We start from the raw sequence: 15480 nt of genomic DNA, 5'->3' as shown, positions 1-15480 counted from the left end.
CAGTTTATTTATTTTTTTCTTTTATTGCCTATGCTTTTGGTGTTATATACAGGAAATCATTTCCAAATCCAGTGTCATGAAGCTTTTCTCCTATGTTTTCTTCTAAGAGTTTTGTAGTTTCAAATCTTACCTTTAGGTTTCTGATCCATTTTGAGTTAATTTTTGTATATTGTGTAAGGGTTCAACTTCAGTTTTTTGCTTGTGGGTATCCAGTTTACCTAACACCATTTGTTGAAAATACTTTTTCCCCTTTGAATGGTCTTGGCATCCTTATTGAAGATCATTTGTCTGGGCTTAATCTGTAATCTTTGAACTGTAAACCTTGAGTCTCCTATGGCCAATCTCTTTCCTGGGTACCACTGTCAGAGCCACTTTCCTAAAGGCTCCTTTTACTTTAGCATGACGATGCTTAAACGAGAATTTACTTAAAACAGTTTATTTCCCCCAAGTTTTGTGTGTGTGTGTGTGTATGTGTGTTTGTGTTTTCCAGACTCTTCTCTTAAAACCTTTATTATACTATTGCACTTAATACTCATTTGACACTTCCCACTTCAAGTTGTTAAGGCTTTACATCTGTAGGTCCTTTTTATTTAATGAGATTAAAAGCCCTGGAAGCCTAAAGTCTAATAAATACCATGAAACAACCAGAAAAATCTCTTGCAAAAAGTAGGTCCTCAACTGATTGACTTAACACAGCCTTTGTATAACATTACCAAAGGTTATGCAGCACAACGTTTGGAGACAGAACACTTACTGAACCCAATTAAGTTGAAGAAAGATGCTACTTACTGTTCAGAGTAGTTAGCAGAGCTCAGCCTAAAATGAAGAATAGTCCTTTTATGAAATTTAAGCACTAGATACATAGTACTTAGAATTGTATTGTGGTGTTTTCCAAAATGCCAGCAGCTCTTTGAAGCTAACGTGGCTTGGTTGCGCTGACAGATGTCAGAGTAGTTGGCTCCAGTTCATTGTCATTATTTTCATTTTCTTGGAGGTCCAGACAACATGGCTCAGGCTGCAGACTGCTGGTTACATAATTGAACAACAGACTGTGAGCTTACAGGTGCCACTCATAGTTCCAAAAGTAGAGTGCAGAAGTCCACTTGTGAATGATTAGTTAACAAAACTGGAGGAAGCTCGAAATAATTGCAGATGCGAGCACCCTTGTTTCCATAGAAACACTCTGTGTTTATGTGCAAAGGTTCAGGAGTCTTGTTCATCTTCCTCTGGGGCAGAAATATTCTGAAATTGGTGTTCTTCTCCCCTTTATCAGTTGCTGAGTACTGGGGAAAGAGAGACGCCTCCTTTTCACTGGCACGGACCCCTGACTCAGAGGTGGCTGTCTCAGGAATCTCATTACTTGTCTCCCAAGTTCCATTTCTGCCAAGGAAAGGGAAAATGATTTTCTTTAAGGTTAAATGAGCCAATTTTACCTCTGATGCACGATGTTAGGTATTACAGTTTCTTGTTATATGAATTTTACTCCCTTATAGTTGGAATGGTAATTTCTTGACTTACTAAAGTGTTATTCTTTTTTGAGTTGTATGATTTGAAGTCTGTGATATGTGTGTGTGTGTTTCTTTAGGTAATAATGACACCAATAATCAGTATTTCTTAATCTCCTTTAGTGTATGTACTCTCCAGATCTTTGCTTTGAGTTGCAACCAGGTAATGGATAAATAACTTGAATTGTCCCTGATATTACTCATTACTTGGGTTTGATTTCTTAGCATAACTTTGACATTAAATTTCTTATGCAGTGTCTTATGTTTTATCGTTTTATGTTTTCTCTGCCATATAATCAGCTAAACAAATGTTATAGAGTATCTTTATGGTCATCTATCACTGGCAACTTGCAGTGTATAAATATCCTGTTTTTTTAGAATTTATTAAATATGAGTAAGAATCTTTAATACTTTGAGAATTGTAACTACCTGGCAAGTCCCAAAGAAAAATACACCCCTTTCCCACATGCCATTGAGCTGTTGGTGTGTGACTCAGAGGAAGTTGAGTAGCACTTTCCTCGGTCTCTCTGGCACAGTGTATTAACACACATGTATTTTCTCCACAGTAAAACCTACCGTAATTGATGTTGACATCTATGTTAACAGCATTGGTCCTGTGTCATCAATAAACATGGTAAGAAGCTATTTTCTTTTCTGATCTCACAGTCTTTGCATCAGTTCTTGCTTACATTCTCGTTGTGGGTTTCTGCCCGAGATTTATCATGCAAGTTTCAACTCAAAATTGACTGCTTAAATATGTAGTATTTATTGGAAGTTTAAACACTGAAAATGGTAAAACTCAAGGAGTAGAGATTGTGACACCAGCAGTGAGATGTTGCTCTAATGATTAAACAGTATCTCATCCCCATCTTGTCCACAAGTGTGTTTACTGTGTGTAGATTTCCAGATGATGTTATTTGCAGCTGTGCAGTCATTGGCTATGTCTGACCTCATTTATACTAGGGATGAATATAAATGACAGCTTTTTTACTTTAGTTAATTTTTCAAGATCCAAAAGACCTGCCTTTCAGCATTTCTCAGGAAAGGATCTGAGATTACCTAGTTTATACTTCTGTCTCCCTGAGGGTAAATATCCTGCCTTTTTTTTAAACAGGGGAGAAAGTATAGGATCAAGTATATTTGTGATTTCTCCTAATAGAGGAAGGTGTTTTCACAGACTTACAAGCAAAGTGAGCTCCAGTAGTAACTATTTCTAGTGTAGAAGAAGGCCTTCCCTGTACAAAGTGCTTAGCTCTTAGGAAGGTGCTGGTATGTTGGCATCCACCAGTGTCAGGGTCTTCTCACGGGTGCCTCTGGCCGGGGTGGGCCTCCCTGAGCAGAATGTGGGGGATTCCAGCAAGCAGGCACTTGCTTTGCGGGCCCAGTGATGCAGGAACCCCTAACGCTGGGGACTTCTTTGTGTTTCCCTGCTGCACAACGGCTCCTGGATTTGGGGGATGCTTGAGGCTGAGGGGGATTTGCAAAATGCCAACTTAAGAAGCCTTCCTTTCATTGCAAAGTTCTGTGGATGGAAATAATCCTTCCAAAATTAATAGCAAAATCCTTTCTTTTCATTGCCAGATATTAAAAGTGGTATAAAGGTTCCATGTGGGGCTAAAATTTATGGATCACTCACTTTAAAAAAAATCCCCTATGTCATCCATACACTGGAGATGGACCACTAGCAAAGAGGTGAAGTGAATAAAAGAGGATTCACCCCACACAACCTATGGGCTGCAGATTGTGAAATGTAGACTGTGACTGTAATACTCCCTTTCCCTGATAAATAATTATTCAGTTGACCACACTGAGTAGTCATTTCTCAGTTTGTTTCTTATTTTGGAGTTTTATTTTCTTACACTAGTTCCACCATACTTTATTCAGACACTGATTTATGTCTCACACTAAAACAGAAGTGCCTCCATAGATACACAGTCACAAAATTGTTTTCGGAACAGTTGCTTATATCTGCATATCTAGGGAGTATCATGAACTCCTGTAACCTTGAGATCTCCTTTGTGCCCAGGATTAGGTTTTGCTGTTGGAATTGATAGACTTTTCTGCGTGAAAATCATAGGCTGCAGAGGAGGCTAAAATTAAGTAACAGTCCCCACAGGGTGATAAGGACTCTGCTAATGGCTGGCACCCCCTCAGGAAAGCCCACTGCAGTTGGGATAGATTTCTCTGATGACGTCTTCTCAGTCTGGGATGAGGCCGATAGGCAGGGGTCTGCCAGGTGGGACAGGTAGGAAGGTCCCCAGTAAAAGGCAGGATGGCAGGTATGTGACACAACTGGGGACTGAGGGTCTGATGTGCTGTTTGAAGACCATGTGGGTGGGCGGGGCTGGGGGCACTGTGGACCTGCAGAGACTGAGGCTCTGAGGCCATGTGTGGTGAAGAGTCAGCTTGACCCTCAGCTCTGCCCCAGACAGACCCTGCTCTGGGGAATGTGCAGACCCTTCCATCTGAGTATGTGCAGGTCCGACTTCACGAGAGATTAGTTCACAGCCAGATTCATAAACAAACCATCATGGTACCCAGAGAGCCAGAGCAAAGGTAGATTCATGTTCCCGGAGGAGGGAATGTGCAGCACTCCTGAGAGAGGTTTCAGAGGCCTCAGGGTGTCAAGGGCTTCCGAGTTGCTTTTTTTTTAATTTAAATGTTTATTTGTAAAAACATTTTTTTTAGGTTCACAGCAAAAGTCAGAGGAAGATACAGACATTCCTCATATACTCCATGCCCCGACTCATGCATGGCCTCCCCAACTATCAACACTGCCTCCAAAGGGGAACATTTGTTATAGTCAGTGAACCCATGTTGACATGTCATCGTCACCCAAAGTCCACAGTTTGCACTAGGATTCACTCTTGGTGTTGTACATCTGTGGATTTGGACAAATATGTAACAACGTGTTTCAACCATTACAGAATCATACAGAGTAGTTCCACTGCCCTAAAAATTCTCTCTGCATCTGCTTCCTGAAGGATGAGTAGTTCCAGCCTTTGTGTTCCTAGCACTTTGCTTGAAAGTCAGAATGATAAAGGGCTTCTTCTCCCATTGCTGAGTACATCACACATACCCACTATATCTGTGAAACCAAATGACACAGTTTCAAAAGAATTGTAAAGGGCTCTAAAGTGGACCGCATGAAAAAAAAGCAATTCAAAAGTAGAGAACTGAGTGTTTAAGTGGGAATTGAAGATTGAGTCAGCAATAATAATTTAAAAAATGAGAGACTAAAACAATCAAATTAAAAAACATTATGGGAGAAAGGCACAATTTAGAGATGTGTACAGGATTTAAGGATGTAAATTTTTATTGTGGTTTTGATGATAAGCTAAAGCCTGATAAAGTTATGGCTTTTCCCCCCTAAATAGTCATTTAACAATCAAGGAAAGAGAGAAAACCACAATTTCCTCATCCCCCTCCTCTCCTCCCTCCCACTTTTCTGCTTCTTTTATTGAGATTATTCATACTGAAGTTTCAGTTTCAGACATTCTACCTGAAAAATAAAATGAAGATGCATTTCAATCTCTTGTTTAACAGATTGATTTTCATTGTCTTGTCTCTCTTGGAGTTGTTTGTGCTTTTTCTAGTTATAGAGGAGATTAGAAATGGTTCAGATGGGTTGAAGAGAATCTTTTTTTACAAAGCCTCAATCACATACTCTGTCTTTGTCATTATAACATATCTAAATGTGCACAGTTCCTCACAGAAATTACCCATCATTTGTTTCAGGCCTTGTATGGAAGCTGCATACAAGGGAGCTTGAGAGTTTATTTTTGAGAATATTCACTGTAAGAAAACTTTTAGTAATGGAACAAAGAAAACTAATGCTTTGATACCTATTCTCTGCTATCAGTCTGTCTCATTTGATCTTCATGAGATCATGGTAGAGAAGATACTGCCTTTCCCACTTATTTGTGAGGAGTGAGCTTGAGCTGATGGGGATGGAGACCCCAGAGCAGTGGTTCTGACTCTAGCCCACTGCATTTCTGTGGTCATCAGGAGCACGCAGCAGCAGCACCTATAGAGCTATAGCTCTTACTTGGAACTTGAGATGAAAAGGGCTCAAGGGTGAGTCTAATGCTAGGATCGTTTTCCTTTTATTAAAAAAAAATTAATAAACTTTATTTTTTAGAGCAGTTTAAAATTTTTTCCCAGCTTTGTTGAGATACAGTTGGCATATAACATTATGTAAGTTTAAGGTGATTGGATATATATATCCAGTATACTGCGAAATGATTAAAACAATAGGGTTAGTTAACACTTTCATCGCCCTACATAGTCCTTTTTTGTGTGGGTGTTGAGAACTTTTAAGACCTACTCACTTAGCAACTATCAAGTATATAATACTGTATTGTTAACTATAGTCACCATGCTGTACATTATATCCCTGGAACTTATTTATCTTAATACTAGAAATTTGTACCCTTTGACTAACATTTATGCATAAGTACCCCCGCCCCCCCTCCCTGGAAACCAACAATCTACTCTGTTCCTGTGATTTCTGGTTTTTAAGATTCTACATGTAAGTAAGATCATACAGTATTTGTCTTACTCTTTCTGACTTATTTAATATAGCATAATTTTAAATTTACAGAAAAAGTGAGTAGAAATCACAGAGTTATCATATACCTCTAAACACACACCCACACACACACTCTCTCTCTCTCTCTCTCTTTCTCTCTCTCCTCGTATTATTAACATCTTGCATTAGTGTGGTACATTTGTTATGAGTGATGAACGGATATTGACACATTATTATTAGCTGAAGTTTATAGTTTACATTAGGGTTTACTTTTGGTGTTGTACATTCTATGGGTTTTCACAAATATATTATGACATGTATAATGTACTCACCATTATTTTATCATACAGAGTATTTTCACTGCCCTAAAAATCCTCTGTGCTTTACCTCTTCATCCCTACCCTCCAAGCCCTGGCAACCACTGATCTTTTCACTGTCTTCATAGTTTTGTCTTTTCTAGAAAGTCATATTTGGAATCCTCAGTATGTAGCCTTCTAAGACTGGCTTCTTTCCCTTTGCTTTTAAAAGAACTGGTATAAGTCATCTGAGGATATCTAAGACTTGCAGTGATTGAGTCAACACGATGTGACTGTAACAGCTGGTTGTGATGCTGTGTTACCCAGAAATTAAGGGGGCGGCTGTGTAGATCATAGGGACGGGTTACAAATCATTAGTATATGCTCCATTATATGATCCATAGCCAAAAGTATAAAACTTGTAGTATGGCATGAAGCCAGGAGGGGCATGGGGGAACATGGGGGCCCGTGAAGCTCGCTGTGACATCTGTGAACCTCATCCCTGCTCCTCTCACTTTTGGCTGCAGTTTTGAGACATGAAGTCAACGACCATGTGGAATTACAGAAGGTCAGGAGGGAAGAAAGTAAATTCCATTCCAAGAAATCTATTACCGCTGGAGGATGTCCATTGCTTTGTAAAACTTTTCTGAAGGCACCTAAGCTCAGGAAAGTCCAAAAGAAGTGAAGGCTGGAGCACCGCGGTGCCACCCTTGTTTTGGTCTTCTTTGCATTTATGCTGCTTAAGATTCATCACAGTTTTTGCATCTACAGTTTGATATCCTTCAACAGTTTAGCAATAATATTGGTCATTATTTTTTAAATATTGCTCTGCACCATTCTCTCTCTCTTTTCACGTCCTAGGAGTCCAATCCTGTGAATGTTAAACACTTCTCCCAAGTCCCATTTGTCCCTTATGCTTGTAATTTTATTTACATCCCTTTGCTCTCCATGCTTCAATCAGTGGAAACCTTCCAACCTACTTTGTAGCATCCTAAGTTGCTGCTCATGTGTCTGTTATCTGTTAAAGCCATCTGTTGAATTCTTTTTTTTAAAAAAAATTTATTTTATTTATTTTAAAAAATATTTATTTATTTATTTGGCTGTGCTGGGTCTTAGTTGAGGCATGCAGGATCTTTTTTTAGTTGTGGCATGCGGGATCTTTTTAGTTGCAGCATATGGGATCTAGTTCCCTGACCAGGGATTGAACCCAGGCCCCCTGCATTGGGAGTGCAGAGTCTTAGCCACTGGACCACCTGGGAAGTCCCAGCCATCTGCTGAATTCTTCATTTCAGTTAATGTAGTTTTCGTTTCTACTATTTTAATTTGACAGTTTCTAATAGATGTAGTGTCTCTGGTGACATTCTCCATCTTGCAGTCTTTTTTTTGAACATGTTAATCATTAATTTCTAGGCTGATAGCTGCAGTATCTGGCCATCTGTGGTATCATTTCTATTGTCTCCTTTGTTGCTTGGCCCCATGTTTTGGTCTGCCTGGAATTTTTTTTTTTTTTAGAACTATTTGGTCACATTTTTTTTTTTTTTTTTGGCTGCATCGATTCTTAATTGCGGCATGTGGGATCTTCGTTGAGGCATGTGGGATCTTTCATTGTGGCACGTGGTCTCTTCATCGCGGTGTGCGGGCTTCTCTCTTGTTGTGGCATGCAAGTTTTCTCACTCTAGTTGTGGCACACAGGCTCCAGGGCCCGTGGGCTCTGTAGTTGTCTGCCTGGTAATTTTGATTATGTGCGAAAGTTGTAGAGGCTTCACGCAACGTTCCCTCTTGTGTCTGGGGGTCAGAGCTGGTGTAGGGGCTGCTCTGCTGTCTTGCTGAGGCTCAGCTGGGCTCTGGTCCCCACCACCCCAGTCTTGGGGATAGCTCCGCAGGAGTCCCGCCTGAGGGCTTGAGATGCTTCCCAAGGCAACTCCAAAGTGGTCCAAAACTCTAATTTTTATATTTCGGACAGCATAAAATGGCTGAAAATTCTGCTCTTTTTAAAGCCATTTTTATGACTGCTTTATCACCTCTTCCCTGTGCAGATTAGTCTGTAAATGTGTTGAGGGAAAAACTGTGTGCTGTCTGGCTCATTTCCTCATCATTCTGTCTCTCTAAAGCCTCACCCCTCATGGTAGGGCTCCTTGGCTGCCCCAGACTCTGGTTATGCCTCGGCTCTGCCGGGTCCCTCACTCCTAGCAGCCACTCCCCACCAGCTCCTGCACATGGAGGCCAACAGGAGGTAAATTCTGGGGAGAGAGGGCATGTGCGAAGTGCAGTCTACCTGCTGACCCTGCCTTCTTGGTGTTGGGCCTCTTAAATTAGTTTTTAAATGTGTATTTTATCCAGGTTTTCTATTTGTTCTTAGTGAGAATGTTGATCTAGGACAAGCTTTCCCATCATAGCCATACACCTTTGATTTAAAATTTTAAGTTTAGGCAGAATAAGTTTGATTTCTAACAGTTGGCAAGGAAATAATTTGGAGCCAAGAGTTAAGCCCTATGAAACTTTACTGTGCGATTTTCTTCTTGCTTCAGTAACCTTCCCAGATGTCTTCAGATTAGTAAGAAGGGAGGGCTTTCTGAAGTCCATTCTGTCCAGGTTTTCATATAAATAATGACTCTTTGAGGGAAATTAAAGGGAATTAATGATGTATTTCTTCTGGCAGCATTAGCTTTAGAGGAACAGAGCCATGGTCTGTTTGTTGTTGGTTGTTTAAGAGGATGGTCTTGTACGTAGTTTTAATATCCTTTTAAGAAATGAAAAACAATATTTATATTTATATATATTTATAAAACGTGTGTGTTTGACATTTGGTTCATCACTAGACATAAAGCCCTTTCCAGTGTAACAACAGTAGAAATAATAATGATGGTATATAAAATATACATATTATTAAATAAATCAATAGAATATTGGAAGAGCCACATGGCATAAATGGGAAAGATTTCTGGAATTTTAAAAAAATCTCCAAGAATGAGAAAGAAGATGGCATTTAAAGGCCATACTTTGCTAGTATTTTGTTGAGGATTTTTGCATCTATGTTCATCAGTGATATTGGCCTGTAGTTTTCTTTGTGACATCTTTGTCTGGTTTTGGTATCAGGCTGATGGTGGCCTCATAGAATGAGTTAGGGAGTGTTCCTCCCTCTGCTATATTTTGGAAGAGTTTGAGAAGGATAGGTGTTAGCTCACCTCTAAATGTTTGATAGAATTCACCTGTGAAGCCATCTGGTCCTCAGCTTTTGTTTCTTGGAAGATTTTTAATCAGTTTCAATTTCAGTGCTTGTGGTTGGTCTGTTTATATTTTCTATTTCTTCCTGGTTCAGTCTCGGAAGGTGGTGCTTTTCTAAGAATTTGTCCATTTTATTGGTGTGCAGTTGCTTGTAATAATCTCTCATGATCCTTTGTATTTCTGCAGTGTCAGTTGTTACTTCTCCTTTTTCATTTCTAATTCTATTGATTTGAGTCTTCTCTCTTTTTCTCTGATGAGCCTGGATAATGGTTTATCAATTTTATTTATCTTCTCAAAGAACCAGCTTTTAGTTTTATTGATCTTTGCTATTGTTTCCTTCATTTCTTTTTCATTTATTTCTGATCTGATCTTTATGATTTCTTTCCTTCTACTAACTTTGGGGGTTTTTGCTCTTCTTTCTCTTATTGCTCTAGGTGTAAGGTTAGGTTGTTTATTTGAGATGTTTCTTATTTCTTGAGGTAGGATTGTATTGCTATAAACTTCCTTCTTACAACTACTTTTGCTGCATGCCATAGATTTTGGGTCATCGTGTTTTCATTGTCATTTGATTCTAGGTATTTTTTGATTTCCTCTTTGATTTCTTCAATGATCTCTTGGTTATTTAGTAGTGTATTGTTTAGCCTCCATGTGTTTGTATCTTTTACAGTTTTTATCCTGTAATTGATATTTAGTATCATAGTGTTGTGGTCGGAAAAGATACTTGATACAATTTCAATTTTCTTAAATTAATCGAGGCTTGATTTGTGACCCAAGATATGATCTATCCTGGAGAATGTTCCATGAGCACATGAGAAGAAAGTGTATTCTGTTGTTTTGGGATGGAATGTCCTATAAATATTAATTAAGTCCATCTTGTTTAATGTATCATTTAAAGCTTGTGTTTCCTTATCTATTTTCATTTTGGATGATCTGTCCTTTGGTGAAAAAGGGTGTTAAAGTCCCCTACTATGATTGTGTTACTGTTAATTTCCACTTTTATGGCTCTTAGCATATGTGCTTGCCTTATGTGCTGAGGTGCTCCTATGTTGGGTGCATAAATATTTACAATTGTCATATCTTCTTCTTGGATTGATCCCTTGATCATTATGGAGTGTCCTTCTTTGTCTCTTGTAATAGTCTTTATTTTAAAGTCTATTTTGTCTGATATGAGAATTGCTACTCCAGCTTTCTTTTGATTTCCATTTGCATGGAATATCTTTTTCCATCCCCTCACTTTCAGTCTGTATGTGTCCCTAGGTCTGAAGTGGGTCTCTTGTAGACAGCATATATATGGGTCTGGTTTTTGTTCCCATTCAGGCAGTCTGTGTCTTTTGGTGGGAGCATTTAATCCATTTACATTTAAGGTAATTATCGATATATATGTTCCTATTCCCATTTTCTTAAATGTTTTGGGTTTGTTATTGTAGGTGTTTTCCTTCTCTTGTGTTTCCTGCCTAGAGAAGTTCCTTTAGCATTTGTTATAAAGCTGGTTTGGTGGTGCTGAACTCTCTTAACTTCTGCTGGTCTGTAAAGGTTTTAATTTCTCCATCAAATCTGAATGAGATCCTTGCTGGGTAGAGTAATCGTGGTTGTAGGATTTTCCCTTTCATCACTTTAAATGTGTCCTGCCACTCCCTTCTGGCTTGCAGAGTTTCTGCTGAAAGATCAGATGTTGACCTTATGGGGATTCCCTTGTATGTTATTTGTTGTTTTTCCCTTGCTGCTTTTAATATTTTTTCTTTGTATTTAATTTTTGATAGTTTGATTAATATGTTTCTTGGCATGTTTCTCCTTGGATTTATCCTGTATGGGACTCTCTGTGCTTCCTGGTCTTTAACTATTTCTGTTCCCATATTAGGGAAGTTTTCAACTATAATGTCTTCAAATATTTTCTCAGTCCCTTTCTTTTTCTCTTCCTCTTCTGGGACCCCTGTAATTCGAATATTGTTGTGTTTAATGTTGTATCAGAAGTCTCTGAGACTGTCCTCAATTCTTTTCATTCTTTTTTCTCTATTCTACTCTGCAGTAGTTATTTCCACTATTTTATCTTCCAGGTCACTTATCCATTCTTCTGCCTCAGTTATTCTGCTATTGATCCCTTCTAGAGAATTTTAAATTTCATTTATTGTGTTGTTCATCACTGTTTGTTTGCACTTTAGTTCTTCTAGGTCCTTGTTAAACATTTCTTGTATTTTCTCCATTCTATTTCCAAGATTTTGGATCATCTTTACTATCATTACTCTGAATTCTTTTTCTGGGAGACTGCCTATTTCCTCTTCATTTGTTTTGTCTGGTGGGTTTTTTCCTTGCTCCTTCATCTGCTGTGTGTTTCTCTGTTTTCTCATTTTGCTCATCTTACTGTTTTGGGGGGTCTCTGTTTTGCCCACTGCAAGTTCGTAGTTCCCATTGTTTTTGGGGTCAGCCCCCAGTGGCTAAGGTTGGTTCAGTGGGTTGTTTATGCTTCCTGGTGGAGGGGACTGGTGCCTGTGTTCTGGTGGATGAGGCTGGATCTTGTCTTTCTGGTGGGCAGAACCGCATCCGGTGATGTGTTTTGGGGTGTCTGTGACCTTATTATGATTTTAGGCAGCTTCTTTTCTAATGGGTGGGGTTATGTTCCTGTCTTGCTAGTTGTTTGGCCTATAGTGTCCAGCAGTGTAGCTTGCTGGTCATTGAGTTGAGCTGGGTTGTAGCATTGAGATGGAGATCTCTGGGAGAGCTTTCGCTGTTTGATATTACGTGGAGGCGGTAGGTCTCTGGTGACCAATGTCCTGAACTCGGCTCTCCCACCTCAGAGGCACAGGCCTGATGACTGGCTGGAGTTTTAAGACTCTCTCAGCCACAAGGCTCAGAAGAAAAGGGAGAAAAAAAAGAAAGAAAGAAATAATAATAATAATAAAATAAAAGTTATTAAAATAGGAAATTTTAAAAAATTATTAAAAATAAAAAAAATTAAAAAGTAATAAAAAATTTTAAAAAAGAAAGAAAGAAGAGAGCAACCAAAGCTAAAACCAAATCCACCAGTGATGACAAGCACTAAAAACTATACTTAAAAGAAGAAAAAAAAAAGGACAGAGAGAACCCTAGGATAAATGGTAAAAAGCAAAGCTACACAGACAAAATCACACAATGAAGCATACACATACACACTCACAAAAAGAGAAAAAGGAAAATAATATATATATATCTATATATATAAAAAAAGGAAGAGAGCAACCAAATCAATAAACAAATCTACCAATGATAAACTCTAAATACTCAACTAAGATAAACATAAAAGCAGAAATAAATTAGATACAGAAAGCAAACCCGAACTCTACAGTTGCTCCCAAAGTCCACTGCCTCAATTTTGGGATGATTCTTTGTCTATTCAAGTATTCCAGAGTTGCAGGGTACATGAAGTTGATTGTGGAGTTTTATTCCGCTGCTCCTGAGGCTGCTGGGAGAGATTTCCCTTTCTCCTCTTTGTTTGCACAGCTCCTGGGGTTCAGCTTTGGATTTGGCCCCGCCTCTGTGTGTAGGTTGCCTGAAGGTGTCTGTTCTTCGCTTAGCCAGGACTGGGATAAAATAGCAGCTGATTAGGGGGCTCTGGCTCACTCAGGCCAGGGGGAGGGAGGGGTATGGAATGTGGGGCGACCCTGCGGTGGCAGAGGCCAGCATAACATTGGAATGCCCTGAGGTGCATCGTGTGTTCTCGCGGGGAAGTTGTCCCTGGATCACGGGAACCTGGCAGTGGCGGGCTGCACAGGATCCCAGGAAGGGCAGTGTGAATAGTGACCTGTGCTTGCACACAGGCTTCTGGTGGCTGCAGCAGCAGCCTTAGCATTTCATGCCGTCTTTGGGGTCTGCACTGATAGCCGTGGCTTGTGCCTGTCTCTGGAGCTCATTTAGGCGGTGCTCTGAATCCCCTCTCCTTGCACACCCCAAAATGATGGTCTCTTGCCTCTTAGGCAGTTCCAGACTTTTTCCCGGACTCCCTCCCAGCTAGCTGTGGCACACTAGCCCCCTTCAGGCTGTCTTCACGCAGCCAACCCCAGTCCTCTCCCTGGGGTCTGACCTCCGAAGCCCGACCCTCAGCTCCCAGCCCCCACCTGCCCTAGCTGCTCAGTTGACAAGCCTCTCAGGCTGGTGATTGCTGGTTGGCACTGATCCTCTGTGTGGGAATCTCTCCGCTTTGCCCTCTGCACCCCTTTTGCTGCGCTGTCCTCCATGGCTCTGAAGCTTCCCCCCACGCACCCCCCGTCTCCGCCAGTGAAGGGGCTTCCTAGTGTGTGGAAACTTTTTCTCCTTCACAGCTCCCTCCCAGAGGTGCAGGTCCTGTCCCTATTCTTTTGTCTCTGTTTTTTCTTTTTTCTTTTGCCCTACCCTGGAACGTGGGGAGTTTCTTGCCTTTTGGGAAGTCTGAGGTCTTCTGCCAGCATTCAGTAGGTGTTCTGTAGGAGTTGTTCCACATGTAGATGTATTTCTGATGTATTTGTGGGGAGGAAGGTGATCTCCATGTCTTACTCCTCTGCCATCTTGAAGGTCCCTCCCAAAACCAGTGCATTTTAAACTTATACCATATGTCCTCTTTTCTTTGTCCTCCTGTGTCTTGAAGCTTTTCACTACTTTATACAAAATGTCATTAGATATGCTGACTGGTAGGATGGGGCATTCATGTCCCTTTGCGAATGGATGTGAACTTTTCAGCAATTTAAGAACAGTGAGTCATCTCTAGTAATAAAACTTCTCTCCTTTGTCAGCTGTGATCTTGCACACCAACTCCTTCAAATGTATGAGTAGCTTATATTTCTTTTCATTTTAAACTTTTCCATTTCTGCTGGTTATTTCCCAATTGATATCCCTCATTCTTCAGAGTATGGGCTACATTATGGACCTCTGAAAAGAGCACTGTCTTTAAGTTTAGTGTAAAAACATTTTCTGAAAGGGAGGGCTCCCTGCCCCTGCCAACTCAAATTCATATGTTGAAGTATTTTCCCCAGTACATTAGAATGTGAACTTATTTGGAAATAGAGTCATTGCAGTGTAATTAGTTAAGATGAGGTCATACTGGAGAGGGTGGCCCTAATCCGATATGACTGGTGTCTTTATGAAAAGGGCAAGTTTGGAGGCAGACATGTACACAAGGAGAACACCATGTGAAGATGAAGGCAGAGATCTACAAGTCAAGAAATGCCAAAGATGGCCAGCACACCAGCAGCAGTTGGGAGAGAGGCCAGGACTAGATTCTCCCTCATGGCCCTCAGATGGAGCCAACCCTGCTGACATCTTAATGTTTAGCTTCCAGCCTCCAGGCTGTGAGATAATACATTTCTGTTGTTTGCACCACCCGGTTTGGGGTACTTCATTATGATAGCCCTAGCAACCTAATATAGGGCCTGTCCCCTACTTTGCAGGTTCTGGTCATTTATTTATTGTCACTTTTCATGTGACCCTGACCTGATGCTGGATGCAGTTCACCCTACCACGCTTGCCTTTTCTCAGGACTCAGTGGCATAGCAGGCTCTGCATGCAGGTTGGGGACTCACTCCCTCTTCATCCAGCTGCTCTGCTAGTTAGGTTATGTTTCACACTGTCTCACTAGTCTCAGAACACCCCGACAACTGAGGGATTCCTGTTCTGCTTGAAAGCGAGAACATGAAACCCACTCACAGAGAGTGAATGGAAGCAGAACTTGAATCCAAGTCTGATTCCCAGGGGTGTGAGCGCTGCTTTATGAATTTCCCCCACTATTTACTTGTTCTGAAAGGGCCAAGCTGGATCCTGTAACCAGGCTGGCAGCTGTTCTCAGCTCCTGGACAGTGAGGCTCCCTAAGTGGGTATGGGAGGGTGTCAAGGGGGGACAGTGGACAGGACCCAGGGCTGGGAAGGCCTAATGCAGAAGAGAAAGGGGTGCTCCCTCCCAGCAGGCACCCACTGGGTCATG

The 15480-nt window shown here is 40.6% G+C and overlaps 1 protein-coding gene across 1 annotated transcript in view; it reads left to right on the top strand.

The window, feature by feature from the left end:
* The window catches only part of GABRG3 (gamma-aminobutyric acid type A receptor subunit gamma3), a 592092-nt gene that overhangs the window by 58857 nt on the left and 517755 nt on the right, over positions 1 to 15480 (top strand). The window contains exon 3 of the mRNA XM_057543487.1: positions 2072 to 2139. Within this exon, the coding sequence (XP_057399470.1) occupies positions 2072 to 2139 (68 nt within the window). The remainder of the gene's footprint in view (positions 1 to 2071; positions 2140 to 15480) is intronic.

Source organism: Balaenoptera acutorostrata, chromosome 3 (genome assembly GCF_949987535.1).
Source record: "Balaenoptera acutorostrata chromosome 3, mBalAcu1.1, whole genome shotgun sequence".
In the NCBI taxonomy this organism is placed as follows: domain Eukaryota; kingdom Metazoa; phylum Chordata; class Mammalia; order Artiodactyla; family Balaenopteridae; genus Balaenoptera; species Balaenoptera acutorostrata.
Note: the sequence above shows the minus strand (reverse complement) of the source record. Positions and strands in the feature narration are given on the sequence as shown.